The sequence below is a fragment of the Crotalus tigris genome, unplaced genomic scaffold (assembly GCF_016545835.1).
Source record: "Crotalus tigris isolate CLP2741 ecotype Arizona unplaced genomic scaffold, ASM1654583v1 scf7180000017630.2799268, whole genome shotgun sequence".
In the NCBI taxonomy this organism is placed as follows: Eukaryota; Metazoa; Chordata; class Lepidosauria; order Squamata; family Viperidae; genus Crotalus; species Crotalus tigris.
Window position 1 is genome coordinate 1558262 of NW_024096524.1, and position 27348 is coordinate 1585609.

General features: G+C 36.9%; 1 protein-coding gene across 6 annotated transcripts in view; it reads right to left on the reverse strand.

Moving 5' to 3' along the window:
• ZNF516 (zinc finger protein 516) overlaps positions 1-27348 on the reverse strand; it is a 139383-nt gene that overhangs the window by 44357 nt on the left and 67678 nt on the right. For all 6 annotated transcript variants that reach the window (XM_039334403.1, XM_039334407.1, XM_039334408.1 and 3 more), the window contains one exon: positions 25070-27068. In XM_039334403.1, the coding sequence (XP_039190337.1) occupies positions 25070-26876 (1807 nt within the window). In that variant the 5' untranslated portion in view covers positions 26877-27068. The remainder of the gene's footprint in view (positions 1-25069; positions 27069-27348) is intronic.

Genomic DNA, 27348 nt, shown 5'->3' on the forward strand with positions numbered 1-27348 from the left:
GTAAATATTCAGAAGATAAGTAAACTTTGATAAGAATATAATACATTAAGATAGTGGTATTCATTCAGACAGCAGCTGCCTAAAGCCTCATTCAGTTGGAATTGCATATTCTTTAAGAAACCACAAGATGGCATCTATTCACAATTTATAAAAAGTACATTCTGAAATTCTCTAAATAAAAAATATATGAATCTTTAGATCAATGGTAATTGGGAAGAACTTTTAATATTTCTTCACTCTGAATTAGCTTTAACATAAGTAAAACATTTTCAAAAGCACATACGTGTGTTTGATTTTATGATGCTGATGACTTTTTATATTTTCCCTCTCCTACTTCTCAACATTCATGAACCTAAAATGCTAAACTTAAGGTTATTTTTAAGACAAAGCAAAAAAAAATAAAAATCCTATTCACCATTCCCTTCGCATTTGAAATTAGCAATCAACCATTAAGTACACTGTTGTGATCACACATTGTAATATGGCACAGAATAAAAAAAGAATGAAATTACCAGCAATCATAAGGGGGAATTAACAAAGAAAAAGCATGAGAATAGAATTAATAATACAATTGAAAGCATGGCCAAGGTAAGTGATCTAATAGTTAACAGGTGGAATCATATGTGCATCATATTCATTTATTCAGCATCTGTTAGTTTATTATAAAAGTTTTTTCTCAGACTTTATCATAGATAGGCGACTTAATGAATAATGTTCTCCAGTAGATCAGCACCATGGGGACAGAGGCATTCGACTCAATATTTCCCTCTGAACTGAAGTGCAGCCACTACTTGGGTGCATCATTCAACCAATTCTAAGCTCATTTTACAGTAGCATTGTCTAGTCCAGCGATTCTCAACCTGTGGGTCGGGATCCCATTTGGGGTCGAACGACCATTTCATGGGGGTCGCCAAACAACACAGTCTGCCATTTTTTCCCCTTTTCCTTAGCTGTGCTACTCCCTTTTATTCTATTGGCTTTTGAAAGCCAATAGAATAGACTCTCTTGAATAGAGTCTAATTCTATTGGCTTTCAAAAGCCAATAGGAATTGTCCAGGCTGTCTTTGCCTTGCTGAGCCCGCCAAAAGTCCCATTCTGCAAACGGTGCTGCAAGTTGTCTGCAGCGAAGGCGAGCTCTCTGGAAGTCTCCACCCCTCCCTGCTGAGCAACTACTAAAAATGTAAGTAAAAGAGGGCCAGGGGTGGGAGGCTGGCAGGCGCAGGGAGGGTTGCTGGAGTGCGTGGGGCCCGGCGGGTGCCTTACCTCCCTTGGGCTGGGCCAGCTGGTGGCCCAGCCGGTGGTCGGCCTGAGCCGTCTCTGCCGCTTGCCAGCTATGCCTCGGCCAGCGCAGGGGATGGCACCACGCATGCGTGGCGCTCCCGGGCAGCGAACGTCCTTGACTTACGACCGGTTGGGTAGTCCTTGACTTACGACCGGTTGGGGGTCACGGCATTAAAAAGGTTGAGAACCATTGGTCTAGTCCATATTTTCATGAAGAATAATCTAATTTGCGCTCTGTCAAAGACTGCTGAAGTCTGTACACTAGGGGTTCCCAATCCCTGGTCTGCAACCTAGTAGTGGGCTGCAGCCCATTTAGAACAGGGGTATAGAAATGGAGAGTGTGCATGAAACTGCATTTGTGAAAGTGTGTGTGTGCATGCGAAACCATCCGCTCTCCCCCCCATCATCGCTACCACCTCCATCGGTCTGCAGAGCCCAAAAGGTTAAAGACCTGTGCTATATACTATGCCTACGGATTTCCCTTGAGTTAATACATTAGTAGAGGCAGTCCTCACTTAGTGACCACCAACGGGACTGGCAACTATGTTATTAAGTAAAGTGGTTGCTAAGTGGGAAATCATATGATTATGACTGTGCTTTCCTTTTCCCATTCCTCCATCCTTTGGAATACTTGTCCCAGCACTGGGCTAATTAGCAAGAAGGGAATTAATGTTTGTATTTACATTTTAGAGGAAGGGATTATACAAGAGTAAGCAGATACAAACTATGGAATGCAATATGCTAGCACCAGCAGCTGCAAGTGCCCGGTGTATTTCTCTCCAATGTCTCTGCTGGGGTGGGGGGGACAAGTCAGACATACAAGGGATTACTCTACAGTACACAAATGGCATTGGTTGTTTGTTTTTTCTCCCATCACTTGTGCTCTGCAAGGGACAGAAAAAACAAAAATGAAAACAAGTAATATTTGTAGACAATCTTTGTCCTGCATCTGACTCATATTATTTTCTTTCTTTCAACTCTTGTGCAGCAGTGAGGTTGGAGAGGAAAGACCACAAGAGAGTAAGCAGGCATACAATGGAGAATACACCAAACTGTTTGCATAATGCACTTGGGGCTGCCAACACCATCACATTGCTTTCAATATGCATCTCCCATTGTTTGCTTACATTCTTATAATCCCTCCTTCTCCAACCTCATTATGCAAGGGGAGAAAAAAGGAAAAACAACAGGTCAAGCACAGGGCAATGCATACTGACTGTAATGGCAATCATTTAACTGAGAGTTTCTGCAAAGATAATAATTATGGGCCCTAGTCATAAAGTTATTTTTTTCAGCACCATCATAACTGTGAACAGTTGCTAAACAAAGCACAAATCTATCTTATACAGAACTATCTCATACGGGGCTATCTGTAACTCTAGCAAAGGAGATATGATTAATCTACCATAATTTCTTTGCAAATAACACAGCTGAGTCCTGTTAACTGTAGCATACCTATCTAAGTGCTTACAAATATGCCAGTGAATAACCTGTTTGAAAACCATGTCTAATCTAGATGTGAACCTGACAAGTCTTCAGTTCCTTTGGAATCTATTTGTATTTGTTGAAAGCAGTTGCAAGAAGTTGTTTGAATCTATGATGATTTTGCTATGGGGCTCCCAAAGGTTAACCATTTGCTTTAGGGGAATTTGGGATTCTAACATTCACCCTAAAACTTTTTCCTGGCTTGGAACCTTCTTTATCAAGCTTCTGCTGAAACTGCTTTTAGAGTCACCTCCATCAAAAGCAAGTGGGTGGCAGCAAAGAGCTTCTCATTTTATTTTAGCTGTTTATTTAATTCAATATAGACACAGCCCAAATCCAACTAACTGTGGACTGCTCACAAAAAATAACATAAAACCTACACAAACTAAAATCAAAATAGGCTCTGGGCATAATAAATAGACAGTAATAATAATAGCAACCACAGACACACACAAAGTACTCCATTTATCTCATCCTAAGCATGGAGAAGAATCAGGTATTAAAGGCTTTATAGAATGCCAACTTTGTGGAAGCCATATAAATTTAAGGGGCAATGTCTTTCCAGAGATAAAGCATGTTTCCTGGGTTCTGAGAGATGACTTTAATTGAAGGGACACAGAAATGCCAATTCTAACAGCACATGGGCAAAGGCAGAACAGAAGACCATACAGGATGTATATGTTGGAAAACTAGTTGTACTCATCCTACAAAATGGGGTTTTCTGACTAGGCAATGACAACCATAACATTCATTTATCAATTGTCATGCTCTCCATAACAGTTATTTTATCAGCATACCCATAAGATGTTCTCAAAAAGATTATTATATAGCTTCCACCCCACAAAGCAAGTGACGGGCAGCACACAACAAAGCTAAAAAATAATTACCTAATCAACACTCAACAACTGTTATCATCATTATTAAAAATTATAAGAAACAAAGCTAAAAAGAAAAAATATTAGGCGAAGGGATGTTAACAATGGAGCTGGACTGCTGGGTACTGAAGAACAAAAGATTGCCATTTTAGCATTAATAAAACTTTTTAAAAGCCTTAATTCCTTTTCATTGTTACCTTCAAGGATGAACTCAAATTTGCAGATTTGTGGGAATAACTTTTGTTAAGCAGATTGGCAAAGAATACAAAATATGTTTCCAACTAAGTGTGATAATAATCAAGCAAGCATGAGCTATTGAATGAGCTTCCAACCATTTCCACACTCCCTCTTGCATGGGAGTTGTGTGTGATTTACAACCCGTTCAGAGGAATAGAAATATTTTGTAGGAAACTGAAATTCGGATTAAATTCATACAATGTATTCACACTGCTGATGTATTACTTTTTTTCTTTTTCTTTTTCTTTTTACCATACTGTGGAAATAACATTAGAGCATTGCAGGCACTGTGAACATGGGGTGGTTTTATCTGCTTTTCACACAGAAGCACCCACCCACACTTCCTCTTAGATTCAAAGTAAATTAAAACATTTCTTATTGTAGAATGCTTTAAGTAAGTGGGAAGATAATGAAGAAATAAAAGAGGTGGCAATGATACAAAACTTTCCATGTAAATTATTTCCTCTTGTGTTGCTCTTACAAGCATTAATATTCATTCTTCCAGTAGAAGAAAATAAAGCAAGACAGCATATAATGGTAAACTACATATATTTAAATTGTTCTATTATGTCAAGCTCTGAAATGCATAATTAAGGGTGTTGATCTGGATTGAAGAAAAACAAGCTTCTTCCCTTCTCATAACATAGGCCTTCAATAATCAAGCTTCCTGCCTCAGAAAACTTAGGCTGAAAGGTAGTGACTGACCCAAAGTCAGACAATGAACTCCTATGGAGGCATAGATTAGAGCCCCCCATCATTCCTAATAAAACACCTTAATGCACTGCAGTAACTATAACCTCTATGTCTCAGAGAATAGAATGTTTACTAGTTGGATCTTATTATTTCCAAAGAACAGGGCTTCGTCAATTATTTGCTTGTTTCTTCCTTTAACACAGGAGTCCCTAACCCCCGGTCCGTGGACCAGCACCAGTCCACAGCATGCCAGCAACTGGCCCATGCAAACAAGCAAAACCCCATCCGTGAGATGCAGGCAGTATGTGGAACCACACCCTCTCTGATTCAGGGAAAAATCTCTCTCCACATAGCCAATCCCTGGTGCCCAAAAGATTGGGAGCCGCTGCTTTAACAAATTGGAGAATTAAGATTGTAACTGTTATAGTTAAGGCTTGAATATCAGCCACTTCCCTTTCTCTTTTTAAAAAAACCAAAATTTGAATGAGAATTTAGATTTATTTTAATAAACCATTTTTGTTTTATGAACACTTGCCTTGAGAATAACACTTCAACTTGAATTTTACTAAAGAAAGTATGAAAGAAAGAAAGTATGAAAGAAAGCAGATGGAAGATTATAATTGAATTATACATGGAACAGGAAATCAATTAGACAACAAAATGTATCATATGCGATGCATGACAGCATCGCAACTTCTTCAATAGGCAAATGATACCTTTCTTGAATCATCAATGCTGGTTGCCCTGCTGTAAACAAGCTCCAATAGTTAAATTCACTTCACCTCATCATGGCCACAAACTGCAAATTAGGTAGGCAAATCCCAACTTTGGCTTTATGGTATAGGAGTGGACCTAAAACACAAAATGTAACCTGTGAAGTACAGACTGTTGGCATCAGTTGCACTAGATTTCATTATGCAGCATGCTCTTGATCTGGACAGGGATAGCATCAGGATAATTTCAGATGGCACTAAAGTTGCCATCAGCATTCTTATGCCCACCAACTAAAATCATGAGTTAGAAGGTATTCTCCAAGCCAAGTGACAAGATGACACTCTTTGCTGGACTCCCCTGACTTGAAACTGGGGGGGGGGGGGAAGGATTGAAAGTCAATTCCTTACCTCTTGTTCCAGATTACTAACAAAATCTGGCTCTTGCCAAAATATGTTAATGGTGAGGGTTGAGAGCTCTCCCTCTTATACCAACTTTTGGTTTGTGTATTTAAAAATATTGACCCAGGTGTTTAAAGAACCTGATACTTGCTTATCAGTGATCAAAGAATTTAGCAAAGAATTTTTTTTTCCTGCATCTCTTTGCTATCATTTTGTGGTGCCCCTAGATCTATACATCTTCAAAATCTCTATTATTCCTATATCTGGAGCTTACAGATCTGGTCTGGATTCTGGATCAATGGAACTCATCCCGAGAATGAAGTCACAGAATTTATGGAGTACAATGTATTTGCTCCACACTCACTGCCATTTTCTGTTCCATGACCTTCCCTAACATGGCTTCTCTTGCTTATATTTACATCAATAAGAGCACATTATTCACACATTTCAGTTACAATCAGTACTCCTTTCCAGCCATTCTTCTTTTTTAAGATAGCGTGACGTCAAAGTTATATTTTGCATTCAGATTAAACAAACTGAAAATAGGAACATTATCATGGTTCCCTGAAAAAGAAAAAGGGAAGCTATTTTTATCTGTAGATTAATAATGCCAGAAAGGTATCATTTGTCTACTGAAGATGTTGCATGAAAAGCATTTATTAGATAGAGACAACCAGGTGGATATGCTGGAATCTGGAATGCTGTCAGGTTGAATGGTGGTTACTCATAATCTATTTGCATATATTACTTTCAATAAACACTATTTAATATCTACTAAAAGCCAAAATAATAAACTTTGATCCAAGAGTATCAGTGTTATCTATGCATTTAAACAGAGCAAGAGAGGACAAGGTAATCTTGTAAAGGAAGATAGAAGACTGAAAAGCTTATAAGAAATGAAGAGGAGAGGCATACATAAAAATATAATGGAAAGTAGTTTACATCTCAGTGTATTTTAACCTATTTGAAAGCCAGAGCATTCAACAAATTCAACAAAACACCTTGTGAACTAGCATCCTTATGCCTATTAGCTAGGCCAGTGACAAAAGGCAAGAAGAAAACCATTTATCTTGCCTGGCTCCATTTAATAAATTAAATCAACCAAGGTGCCAAAAAAACAACATTATTGGTCTCCACAGCTGTAGTGCAATGGTGATCCCCAATCAGCAAATGGTGGCATTACCAATGAATTTAAAAAATAAATACATTTATAAAAAGACTGACATATAGAAATGATTGCAATGTGTGATACAAACTGTGAAATGATTTAAATAGTCTATGGAGGCCATTGCCAATAATGTTACAAGCAAGGTGAACATGAACACATCAGTGTGTAACAGTGATTAACAGTAATAATCTTTGATTATTTTCCTAAATCCACACTGGAATGATTTCAGATTTTTTAAGTTTGTGTTCTTTTAAATTTTTTTTTTAAAAAATGAGAAACCAGCTTGTAAAAAACAGAAATTATTCTATACTTTAATGTTCACTGAAATTACCAGAAAAAAAATACCCCAATTAATATAATGTCCTTAATAGAATTCTCCCTTTGAAGGCAAATAAATTATCCTTCATAATATGTGGTAACACATGACAAAACAGTATGTAGCAATAACAGAAGATACCAATTTGTCCCACAGTCTGTTATTTAAATCTTTAAGTCATTTGTAAGCAACAGCAAGTGGGAGGAGGGAACAGCACTTTTCTGGGTGAGAATGTAATAGAAATAATGCTTCTGTAAGGATTTTTCTTTATTTTTGTTTTAATATGGGGTAACTCTTGTGGCTTTGCACAAAGGTAAAACATTTAGTCTAAGCAACAGTTTAAGTGATAAAAAGAGCATTTTTATTAAAACCATTTGGAAGTGCCATTGAGATCAGTACACCTTATTTCCAGGCAAATGAACGTAAGACTTCAGCCTCAATTACCCTCACCAGCCTGTCCTAAAGTGTCACAGCAATAGGCATGCCTTCACAAATTTGGTTATGTGCTGGTTTCTTCTGGGTTAAGGAAGGCACAGAGTGACCGTTTATTCTAGTTTGTATAATTTTATTTGAATGTGTCCAGTAAATGAGTGATTTAAAGATTTTTAAAAAAGTAAGAGTATAGAACTTCAATTTTCTCCCTCAGTTTGTGCCCGTCAACCCTTCAACTCAGACTAGGAAACAAACTACGGTAGTAGATCAGTACTAATTTATAAGTACTGTACAGCTAATCCATGACTTATGGCCACAATCGAGCCCAAAATGTATGTTGCTAAGTGAGACATTTGTAAAGTAAATTATGCCCCGTTTTACAACCTTTCTTGTCACAGTTAAGTGAATCACTGCAGTGTTAAGTTAGTGACACTGTTGTTAAGTGAATCTGGCTTCCCCACTGACTTTGCTCATCAAAAGGTTGCAAATGGCGATCACATGACCCTGGGACACTGAAACCGTTATGAGTCAGTTTCTAAGCAACTGAATTTTTATCACGTGACCATAGGGATGCTGCAACAGGAATAAGGGTGAAAAATGGTCATAGCGTACTTTTTTCAGTGCCGTTATAACTTTGAACAGCCACTAAATGAGCTGTTGTAAGTTGAGGATTGCTTGTAGTACTTTGCAAAGCTATATTAACAGAATTTTGCAAGTCTGAATGCATTCCCCTTTTCTAAATGGGTAATGAATTTGAAAGGGGTTTGTCTGAGATGTTTACTCATCTTACATTCTTGCTCCATACTCGGTCCCCTTTTATCTAACCATTGCCTTGGTAGCAGCTCTTCCTCCTGTCCCATCTACAGCCTCAAAATCACACTTTTATTTAGAACATCTGTCCAGGTGTTCGTAGTCACAGCACTTGACAAATGTACATTGTCAATAATCTATTTTTCCACTCCAAGATTACTCAAATGGCTCTGGCAGCTGTCTTTGGAACCAATGTCCGTAGTACCAAGACTAGGTTACTTTCTACATGATTTGAGACCCCAACAACACAGGTTCCTGGCCCATTGAGGAAGTGTACTTGCATTAGCCTTTCTGCTCAATGTACTTGCATCCAACACATGAAGTAGCAGACTTCATTAAAGTGACACAGGTGAGAGGATTATCTAGTGATCTTGCTTACTGAGCACTCTGGATAATGGGTGTCTGAACAGAGCTTTTTTGTGGAGGCAATGCATGAGAAACATTTGGTAGATCTGTTCACCTTCCTGATGGTAATAATACAAAGGAGCATAGAAAGTAACTTTTCACAATTTTTCAAGCTGGTAGAATATTGAGAATGTCTTGTGGCTGCTCTTGCAAAAGGATTGGGGGGCGGGTTAATTAACAAAATAGCTGCCACAAGGGACATAACCAATTCTAAAGAAATTGTTCAAAATGCTATCCGTCTAGCATTGTAGCCCAGCCCAATGCTGACACTCAAGGTTCTTCTTGTAACCCTTGGTTTTGTCCTTGATAAACAGGCTAACTTTTAACAAAACAGTACATATTTATTTATAAAGCTTATGAAGGTTATTAGGAACCAAGGGCATTCTTGGAAATGGTATTTTTTAACAAGCTAAGAGCTGCAACATGTCAGCATCTCCCAATTTTAAAATCAAAAGCACTTCTTTAAAGATATATATAAAAAAAGAGTTGGCCAAGAAATTTGGTGAGTATTAAAAGAGATGGCCATAGACACACTCCTGTCTGGAGAATATAGATATCACAGATGTAATGGAGCCGTGGTAGTATTTCATTAATTAGGTTCTTAATAAAACAATTTTGAAGGGAAGTTTCTCACTTTTCTTAATATTAAAAGAATATGTGCATTCATTCCCTTATTTAACAGTAAAATGGGTAACTCCTTGCCAGAGCATACAGTATTTTAATTGCATTCACAAAATATCTCTGGAAAAAGCCCAAAAAACAATAAAGTCGCCAAAAAAGGAGAATAGTTTTACACATCTCTGCCACCAGCAGACTTACTGTAAAATATTCACTAAACTCGGGATGCAATTTTTATTTAATCAATCACAAAGAAAAATAAAGTATGTAAGACCATTGACAACAATAATATAGATATTAATGGTGATATAGTTGTTCTTCTTATTACATTCCAGCATTGCTTATTTAATGATTGTATGTTAGAAAATGAAATAACCATATACAGTGATTTAAAAAGATCACTGTAGTCATGCATAATTCTAGTCTTCTCATTCTTGCCTTTAACTTATTCTTTTCTATTTGGCTAATAGAAGCCCTTTGTTTCTTAGCAACCATCTGTTACTTCAGTTTCTTCTACCACCCAAAGTTGTAATCCCTTAATTTTCAACATCAGTATTGTTGAACTGATTGTGGAAAACTGCCAAGGGAGTAAAAAGACATTTATTTACTTTTCTACTACATCAGCAAAAAATCCCAGTTTTTTTTTAATGTACACCAATTATACCCATAACAAAATCAAAAGTATACTTTATGAAATTTTATTTTAATAGAATTAAAGCACAGCACAACCAAGAGTATTTTGACTTTATGACAATATTGCCTTTAAAATGTAATTAGCTAAGAAAAATAGTTACCCAATTAAACCTTAGCTCTCAAAATCTTAACTGGATATACAAATGTTTTGTGAACATTAACTCCTATTCATATTCTTACCACTTTTCTTGGAAATAACCTGAGAAAACAACAGATAAAAATAAACAATATCTCCTTGTTTTTTTTAATACTTAAAATTCAAACCTCTTACCTAATTGAGAAACACAGAAATTTTCACATCTATACAGCTGGATCTAGGAGAGGCTGAATTTATTTCCTATTTTTTGACAACTAACTTTGGAGCCCAGTCCTTGCTGTTTGTGAGTGTTGTAATGAATGCTGCATTAATGAACACATACATACTTTGTGGCTATGGGTTTAGTTGAACAGGGTCTTAGTTGAAGTTTTGTGGAGCTTTAGTCAAACACACGTATTATCTCTTTACTCTCTTTCGTGTGAATGTATTGCAATATTCATCTCTTCAGAAAGCCAATATCTAGTAAATACACACTGTTCTATCACAGTCTTATTTCTACTGCAGAAGGAAGTATAAAGTAGTCTTCCCCACACTGTGTCTTCCAGATGTTCTAGAATCTGATCAAGTTGAATAATGGTACTTAATGTACCATTAATGCACAAAATTAAATCTATATCATCTTTAGGTGTTTTTTTATGTTGATCATGTGAATTTGTGACCTTCCTTTGGAACGGACAACACACTGTTTTATTAGTGTTGCACAATAATAATTACAAATAACTTCAAAGGATTATATGTGACTTCAGGGAAAAATGGTTTCTTTAAAGAGTTGAAAAAATATTACAAATATTATGCATTGTATTTCCAATAGATAATGAGCACTTATGCCACTCTGAAGCCCCTCCCTGTATTCCTTTTTCAGAACCTGCCAAAATGCTTGTCTAAACATTTGAGAACCATTTTAGTTGTTGTAAATGGAATTAGGCAATCTATTTTTATTCAAATATCCTGCTCAGCAGTTTCCATGATTCTGACTTCTGAGAGATTATTCTGCCATAAATGCACGCCTCTCTGACTTTGCAACTTCTCCATAGAGCATGTGTGCTTTCAAATCAGCATCAGAATATTGTCATCTTTAATCACTGACTGCATTTTAATGTTTTGCACTAGCTAAATATGAAAGCTAGCAACTGGAAAAAAAATAGTCTCTCTGGCATTACCTGTTGATGCCTGTCTGTCTCCAAATTTATGCTATCCATTTTGCCCAGATAATTAAAACCTAACTGGTTGAGCAAGTTCACCAAAATTTATTTCCATCAGTAAAAAGTATCATCCAGGGTAGTTTTTCAGATTTAGATTACTAACTAATCTGCTGTCATTTAAATACTGTGTCTCCCTCATCTGTGTACTGTTGGCCTTTTATTTCTGCAATGTTGCTCAATAAATTGAAGAAGTAATATATGTTACTGACAAAAAACAAACTGCATGAGCTCCATAATTCAATGACTGATTAGGCCTCCAAGAAACTTGAACATAAATTATCAGTCTTAGATTTTAGCTGATTTTTTTATTCTATTAAGTAAGCAAAACTGATTAAATAACTCTGTTCTACTCATTCCTGTTCAATAATGTTTTTCCTATAGATTAATAAAAGATTAGTTTTTCTTGCCCCAAAAAATGATACCAGAAAAATGTTACACATTTTGAGAAAGGGCTTTTTTATACACTATTATGGTCTTTTAAATCCAACTGAAGGTATTGCCTCAATATGGATTTTTTTTTATAAAAAAATGCATATTCTGATAAAATTAGTATGTTCAAACTGCCATATTCTAGACTGAAACCAGCAGCTTGTTAATATGATTCTGGTTTAAATGTACAAGTATTAAATGCACACATTTTCTTCTTGGCTAGTATTAGATTCTACCAAGAACTGTAGATTTTTCAGGTGTGCAGTTTGACTAAAACAATTCACAGGCTATAGTGAAACTGATACTGATACTGACACCTTTGCAACAACTGATACCTGATGGGGGTTTTTTTGGTCAAAAATTAAGTTTTGGGGTTTCATTTTTTCTTTTTTGCACAAAGAGACAAAGAGTAAGAGGAATGGGGTAGGGAGTTTTTCAGTTTATGATTTCCCAGGCCTGTTTCTTTTCCTTTTCTATTCCAATTATCATGCTTATTAATATTGAGATTATATTACTTTGCTAGTGCCTCAGCAGGTGGCAGCACCTGGTTCATCTTGCCTGGGCTCAGAAGATAAGCAGGGAACTGGAGATCTCAAGGCTAGGCTGAGAATTCAGCAAAAAAAATAGGCAGTGACCATGGAAAACTACTTTCATAATAATGCCAGGAAAACTGCACCTATCCATGAAATTATCAGGAGACATATTTGACTCAAAGGATATTTTATTTTAACCTTGTAAATACTGTCAATCACATATATGGGGATATATATGATTTTAAGACTGGACATATTTGCATATCACCCCCTTCAGAAAGGGCACTCCACCAACACCAAATAGATTGAGGGGTACTTTGAAAATAATAATAATTTAATGTGAGATTACTATATAGAGTTAAATGTGTTTTTAATTACATTTGACTAAAAATGTTACTGTGTGGCACACCAACACATCTGGTATAAATGATGGATTATTTTTTTTCTTTTCAAATTATACTTAATTCTTATAAATCCTTCTGAACTTTTCCAATTTTGAACTTTTTCAAGTTTCTACGCATAAGCTCTATGTTAAAAAAAAACAAAACAAAATATTTTGTCTATGTTTAAATCAAGTTAAATGCCAAAGCATCAAAAAATAAACCTGGAATAGAAGAAGGAAAGAAAATAATGGATGCTTAATTATTAGCTGGATTTACACAATTCTTGAGTATAATTGTGTGCAATGGCTATGGCAGAGGAAAACAACATGTAATTACTGGTTCTTCAAAATGTTTGTTGCTACTCCCATACCGCACTGCAGTAAAAAATTGCTTGAATCATCCAACATTTCAATCTGTGTATGTAAACAGTCTTGATAAGTGAAACAGTCTTGGGGTGTGTGTGTATGTGTGTGTGTGTTTCTGTTTTTCAATGTCTAGGCACAGTCCCCAAAGAATCAGAAACACACATATTCAAGCTGGTTTGAATTATTTTCTTCCTTCTGAACTCTACTCCCTTTCTTGTCATTCCATTAAAAATACTTGAATAATATCAAGTTTAAAAGTTTCTTTTATAACTCCTCAATATGGCATTCTCTCTCTGTCTGTCTCTCTCTCTCTCAAATCACTGCTGAACACTATGTGTATTTACAACCAAGATATTGCCATGGAGTTTGGTCTGGACGAAGGTGCCACTCTCAACTGTGGAAGAACAGTGAAAATTGAAGGAACTGAGATGCCCTACAGAAGTAACATTGAGTCTGGATGAAGACGATCACCACAAATACGTGGGCATCCTTCACCCGACAACATCCAAGTATACTGAAGCTGAAGTCAAGAAAAAGTTTAGAAGTGAATACTGGTTACAAGTGACAATACCTTTAAACACCATCAAACCTCTATCTATCCCAGGTCCTTGCAAGACTCGGAAAATGGATAAAAATGCAAAATCAAGACTCAACATCTGGCTGAATATGAAACCAATCATATTAATAATAATACAGCTAGTATTTGACTTATGATGGACCCCAAAAAAGGTACTTACAACTTGGATTCAAATTTCTGATAGCCAGGGAAACGCCGGGGAATCATTCTGGTCACTCGCCAACTGGCCCACATTTAGAGCTGTTTGCATTATCCCATGGTCACATAACCATGATTTATGGGTTTTGACGGTTTCTGGGGAAAATGTCCATTATGTACAATGGGTTCACTTAACAACTGCAGATTCACTTAATGACAATGGTAATTCACTTAGCGACCACCACAAAATAAATGTTGCAAAAACAGGTCTGTCACGTGATGGCCTGTTTAACAACTGACACAATTTGGGAACATAATCCCTAGTTCAATTACATTTGTAAGTCACAGACTACCCATAATGATGATGATGATGACCTCCCAACCTTCTCTGATTTCTTCACTGTAGTCACAAAAAAAGGTTAGGGTTTTATGGGCTGCATTTCTTGAATCACAGAATCTTCCTCTGAATCCTCTTCAAGATCTAGGGCTTTGGGGGCAAGCATCAGGAATTTCCCTGCAGGTACGCTGGCTGGGTTTGCAGGAAATGAAAAGGTGGAATTGTTGCTTTCTCTGATTTACTGTAAAAGAGCAGCATCCCGTACAAAGCTCATTCATTCCCAATTCAGTTTTCCCATCCCACAATAGAACAAAACCAACCAGATATGGAAAGCTTTGCATGACATCTAAACATAGGTTTTTAGTGTTTCTTGTTCCCACACAGGTCAAACACATAACAAGATACAAATCAAGGTCTATGAACAATAAACCTGGATTTGGATAATATAGAACTCAAGGATGGACAATTGACATCCTGCATAGACTCCCTCTGTGCTAAACTTGCAGTCCCAAGATTTTCCAGTACTAGGCCCCTGAAATTTGCTGATAAATCAACAATTTTGATAGCTCTATTTTCTGTCCACATTTCTTCCACCAAGCAATGTGCTATTCTGAGTTAAAACAACCAGTCACAACCCCCCACCATAAAAGTTGAAAAGTTCAACCTTACCAAAGTAACTATGCCCTATGACCCCTAGAGGCTTATTCATTCTCTCTCTCTCTCTCTCTCTCTCTCTCTCTCTCTCTCTCTCTCTTTCACACACACACACACACACACACACACACACACACACACACACACACACCTGTATTAAAAAATATGCTCCTGACAGGGGAAAAGTTGCCCAGTCTGTATTAATTGATGTCATACTGCTGCTAAGGGTTCTTGTTACTTTTACCTTATATGAAAGGTAGACATAAAGACTGAAAGCAATTTCATGCTACTTATGCACAGTAAACCAGGGTTAAGCTAGCAGTTTTGGTTTAATATGAAATGGGAACAAACCTGATAATGTGAAAAAGTTTACTCTACAGATTATTTAAAAATTACTGTGTTACTATTTACTATACTCAGCAACGATTGCTTGGAGACCATAACAGCTACTGATATAAAACAAAACAAAAAGCATGTTCATGTATACAACTTGCTTTGTTGTACAGTACAAGCTGCCTACGGCAGCCAGATGGAGACAAATATATTAAATGGGAGAACATTTCATTACAATGAGACTAAAATTAAGTGGCAAAGGGGATCTGGTATGCTCCTTAAATTATTTTTTGGGAATGCCTAGACAAACAAATATTAACTACCTAGAAAATACTGTATCACCAAGTAAGCACAATAAATTCTTTATATTTGTATCCATTAATAATTTGGCAATTGAAAATATAACCTAAAAACTAGAAAAATAATAAAGCACACATGGTCTACTTAAACTATATATTTATTTCACATTTCTCTGTCATGCACAATTCTAGAAAAACTTTAGGCTTCAAATGAGTTTTACATGATATGCAAGTGTAGAAGCATAATGCACATTTTAACTGTGCTTTAATTTTTAATAATTGTCATTGTTTTACATTGCATGTTTAACATGTATTTGCTTTATGAGAACTTCTATTATAAGGCAGCTGATTATGTATACAGTAAAACAAATGACATATTTTGGGGTGAATAATTTAGAGACTATTCTTTCTTTCTTGCATGTATGTATGTACTGATTGATTGATTGATCAATATTATAGAGCTCAACTCAACCTACTTATAGCTCAAGGTATTCATTTGAGAGATAATGAAAATTAAACCTTTTTCGGTGGTGATCCCCTATTTGGAAAATGTCTCACAGAAGGGGCGTTGTCTTACCTGAACACCTTTTCTCAGCATGACGATGGAGAATCCACCAATGGGTTTTGCTTGTCTTCTGCCCGTATAGACTAAGTCAACCAAATCACCACGCCCCCTCTTCTTGAGATCACTCCCAGTCTCGACTGAGGCAAAGCTGTTGACTATTATTTAATGTGTTGGCTCAATTTCTTCCCTGCACAGGACCTGACTGGCCCTAAGGGTGGGAGTGGATTCTCCATCGTCATGCTGAGAAAAGGCATTCAGGTAAGACAATGCCCCTTCTCCAGCATGATGAGTGGAGAATCCACCAATGGGACATGCCAAAGCCTCACTGTCCCTGTGGTTGGGAAGCCGTCTGGGCCTGTGTCCCACTCTCTGACACTACGCTTTGAAGGACCCTCCTGCCAAATGAGGCCTCTGCCAATGCAAACTTATCCAATTTGTAGCGTCTAATAAAAGGGCAAGGCAATGCCCACATCACCGCCCTACATATTTCCTCAACCGGTGCCTGAGTTGCCCACGCTGCTGATGTTGCAGCACTGCGAGAGGAATGGGCAGTGATTTGTCTAGGGACTGAGAGCGATTGCCCCCGATATGCTTCTACTATGAAGTTCTTGATCCATCTGCCGACTGTGGAAGCTGTGACCCTTCAACCCCTTGAGTGTGAGTGGAAGGATATGAACAGGGCCTCAGACTTGCGGAAGGGAGCAGTTCGTATTAAGTATTGCTTTAAGGCCCTGCAAATGTCTAAGGTGTGCCAGTTGCACTCTAATTCATGGGAGGGCTGAGGACAAAAATCTGGTAGCACTACCTCTTGAGCTCTGGGGAATAAGGAATTGACCGTGGGAATGAAGGAGGGGTCCATACATAGGACCACCCTATCCTTGTGAAATGTGCAGAGATCTTCTCTAGCTGATAGTGCTGCCAACTCTGAAATGCATCTTGCCGAGTTGACAGCGACAAGGAATGTGACCTTAATTGTCAAGTATTGTAAGGTGCATGTCCGAATAGGTTCAAATGGAGGTGCGGTAATGGCCTGTAGGACCTTGGGCAGGTCCCAGGAGGGATATCTGTGGACCACAGGTGGTCTGATGTTTGTTGCGCCCTTTATGAAAGATTGCACCACTGGGTGTTTGGCCAGTGGTTCAGAGTTGCCATATGTGAATATAATGGATAGGGCGGCCACCTGTCTGCGAATTGTGTTGGGTGCTAGGCCCCTCTCAAGTCCCTCCCACAAGTAATCTAAGATTCTTGGGATAGTAATCCTGAAAGGATCTAGCTGCTGTTTTGTGCACCAACTGCAGTAATATCTCCACGTGGAGTCATAAATTCTGTTAGTTGTAGGCCTTCTCGGGGCCTGGATCATCTTGATAACCTTTTGTGAATAGGTCTCCCTTTCTAGGAGGCTCCATTCAAGTGCCAGGTGGCTAGTTGGAACCACAGATACTGTGGATGGCAAGAATAGAGCCACCAGTGGCTCGTCTACTGCCAGAACATCTATTACCTCTGATAAGGCCAGGCCTATGTTGAACAGCTTATCTGTCCCCCCTATTGGAGAGAAAGACCCTGGAACCCCCAAATTCTTTTGGATTGTATCTGAGAGGGAACAAGGGATAAATTTTTGTGTGTAGATGGGTTGTGTAAAAACTATGTTATTCGTGTCCTGGGACACGGAGGGTCCCTCCTGGGGAAACTTTGGTCTTATAATCTTTGCGGTGCTGCTGGTCTTGTGGAGCAGGGATTTAAATAATGTAGGATTGAAGAGGCCTACAAATGGTGGGGGGTAAGGGGAGATATCATCATCCTCTAATAGTCCCTGGTCCGAGTGTTCATAGTCCCCCATGGGAGACCTTCTGCTTCTGGAGGAGCGAGAAGGAGAGATTGATTCCTGGTATGCAGAGCCCTCCTCTTCTGAGAGGTACGATCGGCTCCTTGATATGACTGACCTGGTTCTGGACCTCTGGTGTCTTGTAGAAGCCATGGCCTGCACGACAGCCTGAGATATGAGAGCTTGTAGGTGCTCTGATGATAGCCCTTCCTGACTGTCTGAGCTATAATCAATTGGCCAATAATATCATTTATGTTTTTAAAAATAGGTTATTGTTTAATTATTTGGCATACAAAGCACTTGTTCTTTAATAATCCTACAGAATAAGAATCACTGCATCTGAGTTAAGCATGTGAAAAACTACATGCTATTTTTATAATGATTACTTAAATGTTCCTTCTATTGAATATATACTGTGAATGGAACAGATATGTAATGTGCCAGCTCTCATCTACATAAACTCTGTATGGCTTTTATAGATTTGAAGGAGATGTTATTTATCAATGTCTTCTCATGCTAATTAAGCATGTGAATACCATAATGCATGTCTGATATAGTTCTTCAGAGCACCTTGTCCTTCCTACAATATCCCTCTAAAATATCCATCCATCCATCAATCAATCCACCCACCTTGGCAATATGCATCCAATTCATTTCAAGAAATTGAAATATTCAATTTTTGTATCAACTTTAAAAAGTATCATTATCCACCAATGTTAGGCAGACAATACTGTCATCTTTTCTACTTCCCAAACGAGCATGTCAATATCTCTGGGTTCTTACATCATACTGCAGAGAGGTTACACTTCATCAATTATCAAGGAAGGAAGGAAGGAAGGAAGGAAGGAAGGAAGGAAGGAAGGAAGGAAGGAAGGAAGGAAGGAAGGAAGGAAGGAAGGAAGGAAGGAAGGAAGGAAGGAAGGAAGGAAATTAAAGTTATGCTATGTTCAGGAGGTTCCTTTCTGCAGTACATGACTTTTCTGGAAATTAATAATGTTAGATCAAGCAAATCAACTTGAATAAATATCTAGAAATTCTATTTTAAACATTATTGTCCTGCTCCAAACAAATGAGAACTGTATCCTTTAAGTTCAATGTGTGATATGTGCCATCCTTTACTTATAACTGTAACAGACAGGTCATGGCTATGACACAAAAATCTGTAGCTATGGGGTCTTTAAAAATGATTCAATCAAAATTGCTAAGGGCACTAGACTATGTATCAAATTCTTTATTAAGAATAAAAATAAACCTAAATTTAACTATGGCACCTAAGATAAAGGTTTACACTATTTTTCTCTGAAAGTCTTCCAATTGTCTTAACATTGCAAACATACTCATACCTCATTGAAATAAAGTCTAATTTAAGATTCTGTGTATTTTTCCTCTTCTGTTTTTCATGTAAATATGTAGTCAATTTGCTATGAGAAAACTCTGCAGGAAATAAAATTCTTAACCTGTATTCTTAACCTGGACTTACTACAGGATCTAAACTTTAGTCCAGACCTATATTTCAGACATGTTAGAGATATAATTTGCAATGACTCAAAATCTTTCCAATATGTTACAGATCCTGCCTATTAAGGAGTGTCATCTGCAGTGGCATTCATTGTCGCTCCATGAGGTTAGATAGGCACCAACCCTTTTAACTTTTCAGAAGGCTCTGAAAACATGGTTTGCATAGTGCAGTGTTTCCCAAACTTGACAATTTTAAGGCATGTGGACTTCAACTCCCAAAATTCCACAGCCAGCCGCCTTAAAATTGTCAAGTTTTGGGAAACACTGGCATAGTGCCTGGAATCTGAACTTACAAGATGATTCTACTGTTTATAATGTATGATTGAACATTCCACAGATTATATTTTATGGTTTTGTTTTTTTAATTATTTTATTTGTTTGGTTATTTATTGTATTTGTTTATTGTTTTCTTGTTGCTTGTGTAAATCAGAGTCACGAATGTGGCCATGGACAGCTACATAAACTGAATGAATATTTTTTTTGTCCAATGTACAGAAGAGTTTTTAGATTAGCACCCATAAAAGATTACTTATTTCCATGTCTCTTGAAGGAAATTGAATCAATAGCACATGTCCTTCTTCATTGCCCCTTTTATTTAAATTGGCGTAAAAATTTAATTACAGTCCTTTTAACAATCAGACACAGCAAAACAGATGCTGATCTTATTCCTTCCCTTCTAACAAACACTTCAGAGCTGATGTCTAAGAGAGTAGCTAAATTTTGCTCAATCATTTCTATTCACAACATAAATTTAGTTTAATCTGTTTAAAATCTCATGGTTCCTCAGGGCAATCATTTAAAACTCTCTAGTTGTGATTTTATAAGATTAAGTGATAACTCTAAAAATATGTCTATTGTCCCAGAGCTATGAATAAAATAATCTAATTTTTAATGACAAATGTCATTAATGTAATAGTTTCAATAATTGAATAGATTAGGTCTATGTGGGTAAGATTTTTATCCAGTTTTATTGTTATACTACTTAATTCCTTTTTATTATAACTGTCTTAAAATTAAACTTAATTTTGAACATTGACCAAAATTAAAGGTTAACTTCTTTAATAAATAAAAATATTTTATTCTTTGATTAATCTTGTATTAAATAAACACAATAGCCAGATATAATCTAACTCACCCTTCCCAATTACAAAATGAATCCATAAAAAAACAGAAAAGAAAAAAGTGATCAATGCTTATACCATAATGCCTAATAATCAAGAAAAGAGCAGAAGATTAATAAAATATATTTAATGTATTTATTCAAGTTGGCCATTGTGATGATGGGGAAAAGTATCAGGGCAAAAACTTAATAATGCAACTAATACATTAACATTTACTTCAGTTTGGGATTTTTCAAATGTTGGCTTGCTGAATTTGCAATGGGTTAATCCCACTCACTGTTTTCTAAAATTTATCTATAATATTTAGCGACATGTTACACTTTTATCTTGAATTTTATTTTTTTTCAATATAGTTTACGTAGTTCTGCATTTGACCTACTTAGCAGTACTTGAGTCAATGAACTCTGCAAATTGGAAGAGTAACATAAGAGACTCTTGACTTTTATCTCACATAAGCAAGAACAAATGTGATAAGCAATTATTCATAAAATGTCTCCCAGTGGCTTCTTACATAATAATGTGATCTATTATTTTAATGTCTTTCAATTTATGAGCCCTCAAATTATTTAAAATTTATTTACATGCCTCAGAAATACTTTGAGCTCTACAAACAGCAAAGCCATATTAAAATATATTTGTAAACCAACTTTCATAATTCAATTTGGGCGAGTTCTATTTGTCCTCATTATTTATTTATTTACTTGGCTGATTTATACACTGCCTTAACAAAATATCCCATGCGCTGAAAATAGTTAGAACATTGTACAAAGAACTTGGAAAGCAACAGGAAACAGAAATAAAATAAGCTCTCCCCCAAAGTTCACAGAATAGGACTCTTGTCATTTGCTTCTGAAAAACAGACTTAAACTTCCTATGAGACTTCCGCAATTCCAGAGTGACTACATAATAAGCATTATTTTATTGAAGACAATCCACATCCATTAGATAAGAAACTTTGTCCTAATGTAATGCCAGATAGTAACTATACATTTAATTATTAACACTGCAATCTTATATTTTTACTATAACTTCCACTGAGATCAGGGGACTTTCTACCAGATCAGCGAGAATATCAAATTGATGAAGATTATTATTTCTTTCTCTGCAGGGTATCTCTGTCAAATTAAATTAGGTGGGTGGTTCCAAGGGAGGGGGCCTTCCCAGTGTGCCAGACAGCTTACGAAATCCTCTCCCAAAGGAGGGAACCAAAACCTGATGCCAACATTGTTATCTATCAGGTAAATATTTCTCTAAAATAAATGTTTAATTTAAAGTTATAACACGATCAGCAAACTGCTGAGACAGAACCTTTTCGATATTTTACAAATTGCCTTTCCAGTTTTATTGATGTGTGCATGTAGATGTGTGAATACACAAACACAGATTTAAACACACATGTAAGTTTCAGTCATTACACACATGCAATTTAAAGTGTATGTCAATTTATGAAAATGACTGCAATAAACACATTTGCAAATACTGTCTGATTTAAGTACTTAACACTCAGTGGAAAGCAATGATTACTCTTGACTGAATAAGCTAGGCTGACCAGCTTAAATGTGTCACTGGTTAATATGAGAAAAGCTCTTCAGTATAGCAACTGTAAATGCATTTTAAACTTCTCAGTACTGCACTGATTATTTCTTTAGCTTCCCAGTGCATAATAAAAATCTGAAAATTCAAATCAGCTAACTCTCAAGGGACAGAAAAGTCAGTAGAAAGGCACTGTGTTACTAACAACAAAAAATATAAACAAGCTGGAGGGAGGGGGGAAATAATTCCCTGGAATTTAAGAGAATCTGAAAGAGCCTCATAAACAAAGAGAACTAAGCAATGAAAATATGATACAAATGCAATCACAGTAGTGTTCTTTCAAATATTTACCCTGCTTCTAGTTGAAGAATAATTTGTTGTATTTAGCCAGAGTCAGACTCTAAGGATTGTAGTAATCCACAGGGATTAATTAGCCTAGGAGTTTTTTTAATACAATTTTTAAAAGCACAGGATCAAAACGGAAGAAGAAAAAGAATATGTATATATTTTACTGATGATTGTTAAATAATCATTAAACATTAAATATTATCATTATTGATTCATGGAGAGCATCACATAGATTAGAGTAAAACACAATTCTATCCAATGAATTTGTGATAAGGACACTATTACAAAATGCAGTATTTTTCAGTGCATTTTACTTTTCCCAAGTTTTATACCAACATATATTTTGGACGTGCTATTGCCATGTTAGCTGGTAAGTCTAGAAATGGTTCTCTCAAAACATTTGTTGGGCCTGATATGCTAAATATCCTAAATATATTCTAAACTCAGATAAGTGAATAGATCTTACTTCAAATTTACACTTCAATGCATTCAACAAAGATACTTGACTCCCTATGAAAAGGTTGACAGTTTCAGAGAAGTTAAGAGTAGGAGGACAGAATTTCACTGGCTAATTCCCCATCCAAGCTTGGACTTCATAAAGAGTCATTATGGGGTGCAGTTTCGTGGAAAACTGTGAGTGAGCATGGATTCAGCATCTCTCTTTCCCTGACTCTGCCATAATGATTCCTATAGGAGTTTGCAAAAGATTTATGTTCTATTTCTATAAATTGCTGCTATCATCATGCCTACTTAGTGTAAGGAAGTCTTCCATTATTTCTAAGTCAAAAAATGTATAGCAAATCCTAAGATTTAATATCCATGCAACCTGCAGTGATAACAAAAAAGAAGAAACTCCAATTTTAATGCTCAGACATATTTGGCCACTTCATTATTTTCATATTATTGTAAAGACAATTTAACAAATTAAGAAGGAGGAGTTATCCAATGCAGCTTAATGTTCATTTTAGCATTTTAGCACAGGATTTTTAGCATCCCAAAATATATTTAAATATGAAAAAATACTTTTTTAATAACAGTGAATATCAATTATGAGGGGAAGCAGTGAATGTTTTAAATCTACTATTGTGAGACATTTGGACAAACCTATTTATTTCCAAAAATATTTTTGTCCATTAAATATGAAATTCACTAAACTCAAGTCTACTAAATTAAGCGTTTACTGTAATAATATCAGATTTTTTTAAAAGCCTGGATGTAATTAAATCTAGTATGTGGGTTAGGTACTCAGAGAAATAGAGCTGATTGTACAAAGTACAATTCAGTGCCTAGAAAGTGGCTGAGAATAAATCAACAACAAAGGTGAAGTTAATTACACACATCTTTCCTACTCAGTGATTCTGGAATGGAAGATGCCGATCAGGTGAAACAGGTCTGCAGTCATAATCCTTTCCTTGTGGATCACTAGTGTAGGCATACTCCAGCAACAAAAACTCACCTAGTTTGCTATTTGAGTAGAATAAATGTTAAGTGGAAATTGGCCACTGTAATAATACAATTTTAAGGAACTGGGTCAAATCCAGACATTAGTCCTATTAGACATTCAATCCTTATGCACTGCCCTTTCCCCTCCATCATTTTGTATTAGTTATCATACTAAAGGAGACAGTGTGAAGGAAGGAACCTGCTTTTAGCCATATATAGTAGTTCCAAATACAGCAATATCCTCAATCCAGATTGACTCCTCCACAGGCTCAGCTCTACTATTCCTCTTACATAAGGCAAACTAGACACCAAATAGAATGCAGTTTAGGCAACCTTTAGTCAAACTTTAATCCTAATAGAACTACCCAACTGCTCAATTGTTTCAATAGCTTTAAGTACAATTACACACAGTCCTCCTTTAGCCTCATTTAGCAACCATTCACAGCTACAATGGTGCTGAAGAAGTAACTTTATGATCCATCCTTGCATTTACAATTTTCACAAGTCTGTAAAGCAAAGGAAATCTGAAGTAAGATAAGCAAAGTCAGGGTTTCACTTAGTGGCTGCTTACCAATTGAGTTGCCAGTCCCAACTGGGATTGCTAAATAAGGATTACCTGTAATGTATCCTTGAATCAGTCCGTGGCCAAAAATCATTGCACCACCTTAAAAGGCTGGTGAAATTCTGTTCACCTTAAAAGGCTGGTGAAATTCTGTTCATCCTATTAGGTCTTTTTATTTTTTTAAAAAAAACATAAACAACATTAAAGAGCCTTTAGTGTGTATAGGTCGTCTTTGACTAACAACAGTTCATTTAGTGACTGTTTGAAGTTACAACATCACTGAAAAAAGTGACTTATGACCATTTTTCACATGTCCATTGCAACATCCCTGTGGTCACATGATCAAAATTCGGATAGTTGGCAATTGACTCATATTTATGATGGTTACAGCGTCCTGGGATCATGTGATCAGCTGTTGAGATCTTCTGACAAGCAAAGTCAATGGATAAACCAGATTCACTTAACAACCATGTTACTAATTTAACAACTGCTATGATTAACTTAACAACTGTGGCAAAAAAGTCGTAAAATGGGATAAGCCTCACTTAACAAATATCTCATTTATAAACATAAATTTTGGGCTCAATCGTGGTCGTAAGTTGAGAACTATCTGTATAAAGTTTTACAAGAAAGAAAACAAAATGATGACTTGTGAATTAAAATGTAGTTGCCTACAGATACTTACATGGGGATGGCTCATGTATTCCTTCCTCAGAACTATCCTCAGGACCCTCTTCACCTATTCCAGAGGTAACTGAATCTTCTTGAGCAGAAGCAGAACTTGGTGTACTTGGTGCACTGACAGATCCAGAATCTCCATCCTCACTGTTGGAACCATATCTATCATGCTGAACTACTGATCCGCCTTCACTGCAGCTTCGGCGCTCTTTCCTGTGGACTCGTGAATGAAGCACCATTTGGTGATATGTGCGGAAGATCTTGCCACACTCAAAGCACTCAGTGGACTTGTTCTGTGATGCCCTTCTGCTTTGACGTGAGGATGGTCTGTATTCTAGGTCATCTTGACCAAAGAGGCAGTTATCCCCTGCTTGTGCATTATTGCTTTTCTCTGAACGGCCACCTGTGCAGTTCTTCTTCTTTGGATTACTGGAAGAGTTGGATGAATCTTGCTCTTGCTTGCGTTTCTCTTGACTAACAAGAATATATTCCCTTTTGTCCCTGTCATACGTGACATCAGCATCTGCCAGAACTTCATCCCATCCTAAATACTTAACATACTCAGAAGGCTCTGCAACTTTACCTTTGGTAGCCAAGTGCCAAGCTTGGTAACTGTTCACTGGATCCAGCTCAGCTACTCTTTTACCTGACTGGCCCTTTGAAACACCATCTATCCATACAGACGGCCTCAAGTTTAGATATTGGAAGAAAAACTGTTTTGCTATTGATGAATCCAAATCTCCATCTATTAGTCTCTCGCCTCTGTGATCACTGCAAATTCCTTGAGACTTACAATGTACAGAATTATGTGCTTTTAGACTCTCCATATTTGTAAACAGGTTTCCACACTTGGTACAAACTTCATAGAGGGATAATCCAGTCACAATAGTCTCTTCTTGGATAACATCATTGATAGTGGCCATGGGCTCTAAATCACTTTTTGGCTTATTTTTACTCCCAGCTTTTGGCCCATGAGATTTCATGTGGTTTTTAAGGAACCAGGGCTCTTTAAATTTCCGGCCACAAATGTGGCATCCATGGTCAAATGAGCCTCGATGCTTCTTCATGTGAGCTTTGAGGAACCATGTTTGACTAAAGGCTTGTCCACAGACTTCACAAGGAAATTCTCCAGCATTGGACTCAGGCTTGCAGTTCTCAGTGTAGGCTTCCCCATTTGGAATTTGAGTTGTAATATGATCTCTCTCTATGTGGTTTAAAAGGGTCTCCTGTCTTAGGGTCATGTAATTACACAGCCTACATTTGAAAGGCTTGTGGACTTGATGTATGTGTTGCTCCAACTCTTTCTTCCCTTCAAATTTGTTTTTACAGAAGTTGCACTGAACAGTACATAATTTAACATCATCGGCCAATACCTCTTTTCTGCTGCTTCTGAGCAAGATCTTGCTATCCTCGGTGGGAACTGTTCCATTCAATATTTTGTTGCAAGCAGAAGTGCTTTTGGTAGGGCTGGTGCAACCATCAAAGCCTTCAAAGACTCTCATCTCATTAAGCTGTGCCTCTCCTACCGTCTCCACATCATTCCTCTGGCTTATAGTGCCTGTTCTGTGACTCCGAATATGGATCTTTAAGTTGCCCTTTTGGGAAGCTCTGTGATCACAATAAGGGCACTTATAGGGCTTCTCCCCTGTGTGCTTCCTCATGTGTTGTGACAGTGAGCTCTGAAAGGGAAAACTCTTGCCACATATGCAGCAGCTGTGTAACATGGATTTGTCTGCATCCACATCATTCTTATTCATCCTGTGAGGACTGGAGGCTCTTCGTAATTCCATGTTTGCACCTACACTACAATCCATCTGTATTCCAACAACATCAGTCAATAGGTAAAAGCTCTGCCCAAAAGTGGAAAATTATGTTGAAATTTCTATTGGGAATGCTTCTCACCAAACCTCTATCTCTTCATTCCTATATTCAAATTGCTTCTCAGCTTGACAGCATTCTGGAGATAAGCATTCACTGATGCTTCTGAGTCAAACAGCAAACAAAACCTACAACCAAAACAAAAGCACAACACATCATTACTAAATGCAAAAGCATTTCATTTAAAACACATTCACAACATTCTTCTTTGTTTCTTCCCTTGTGACAGGCCTCTGTTAAGATTTTCTTTTCATCTAAATCAAACTCTTGGTACACAAGTATTAAATTTAACTTGGCTGATATTATAATTTGTAAAACCCAGTAGGATATTTCATAAGCTCAGTAAGATAATATAAACAATCCTATGAAATAGTAGTTTCAGTTACTGGGATACAGAGTATGCATGTA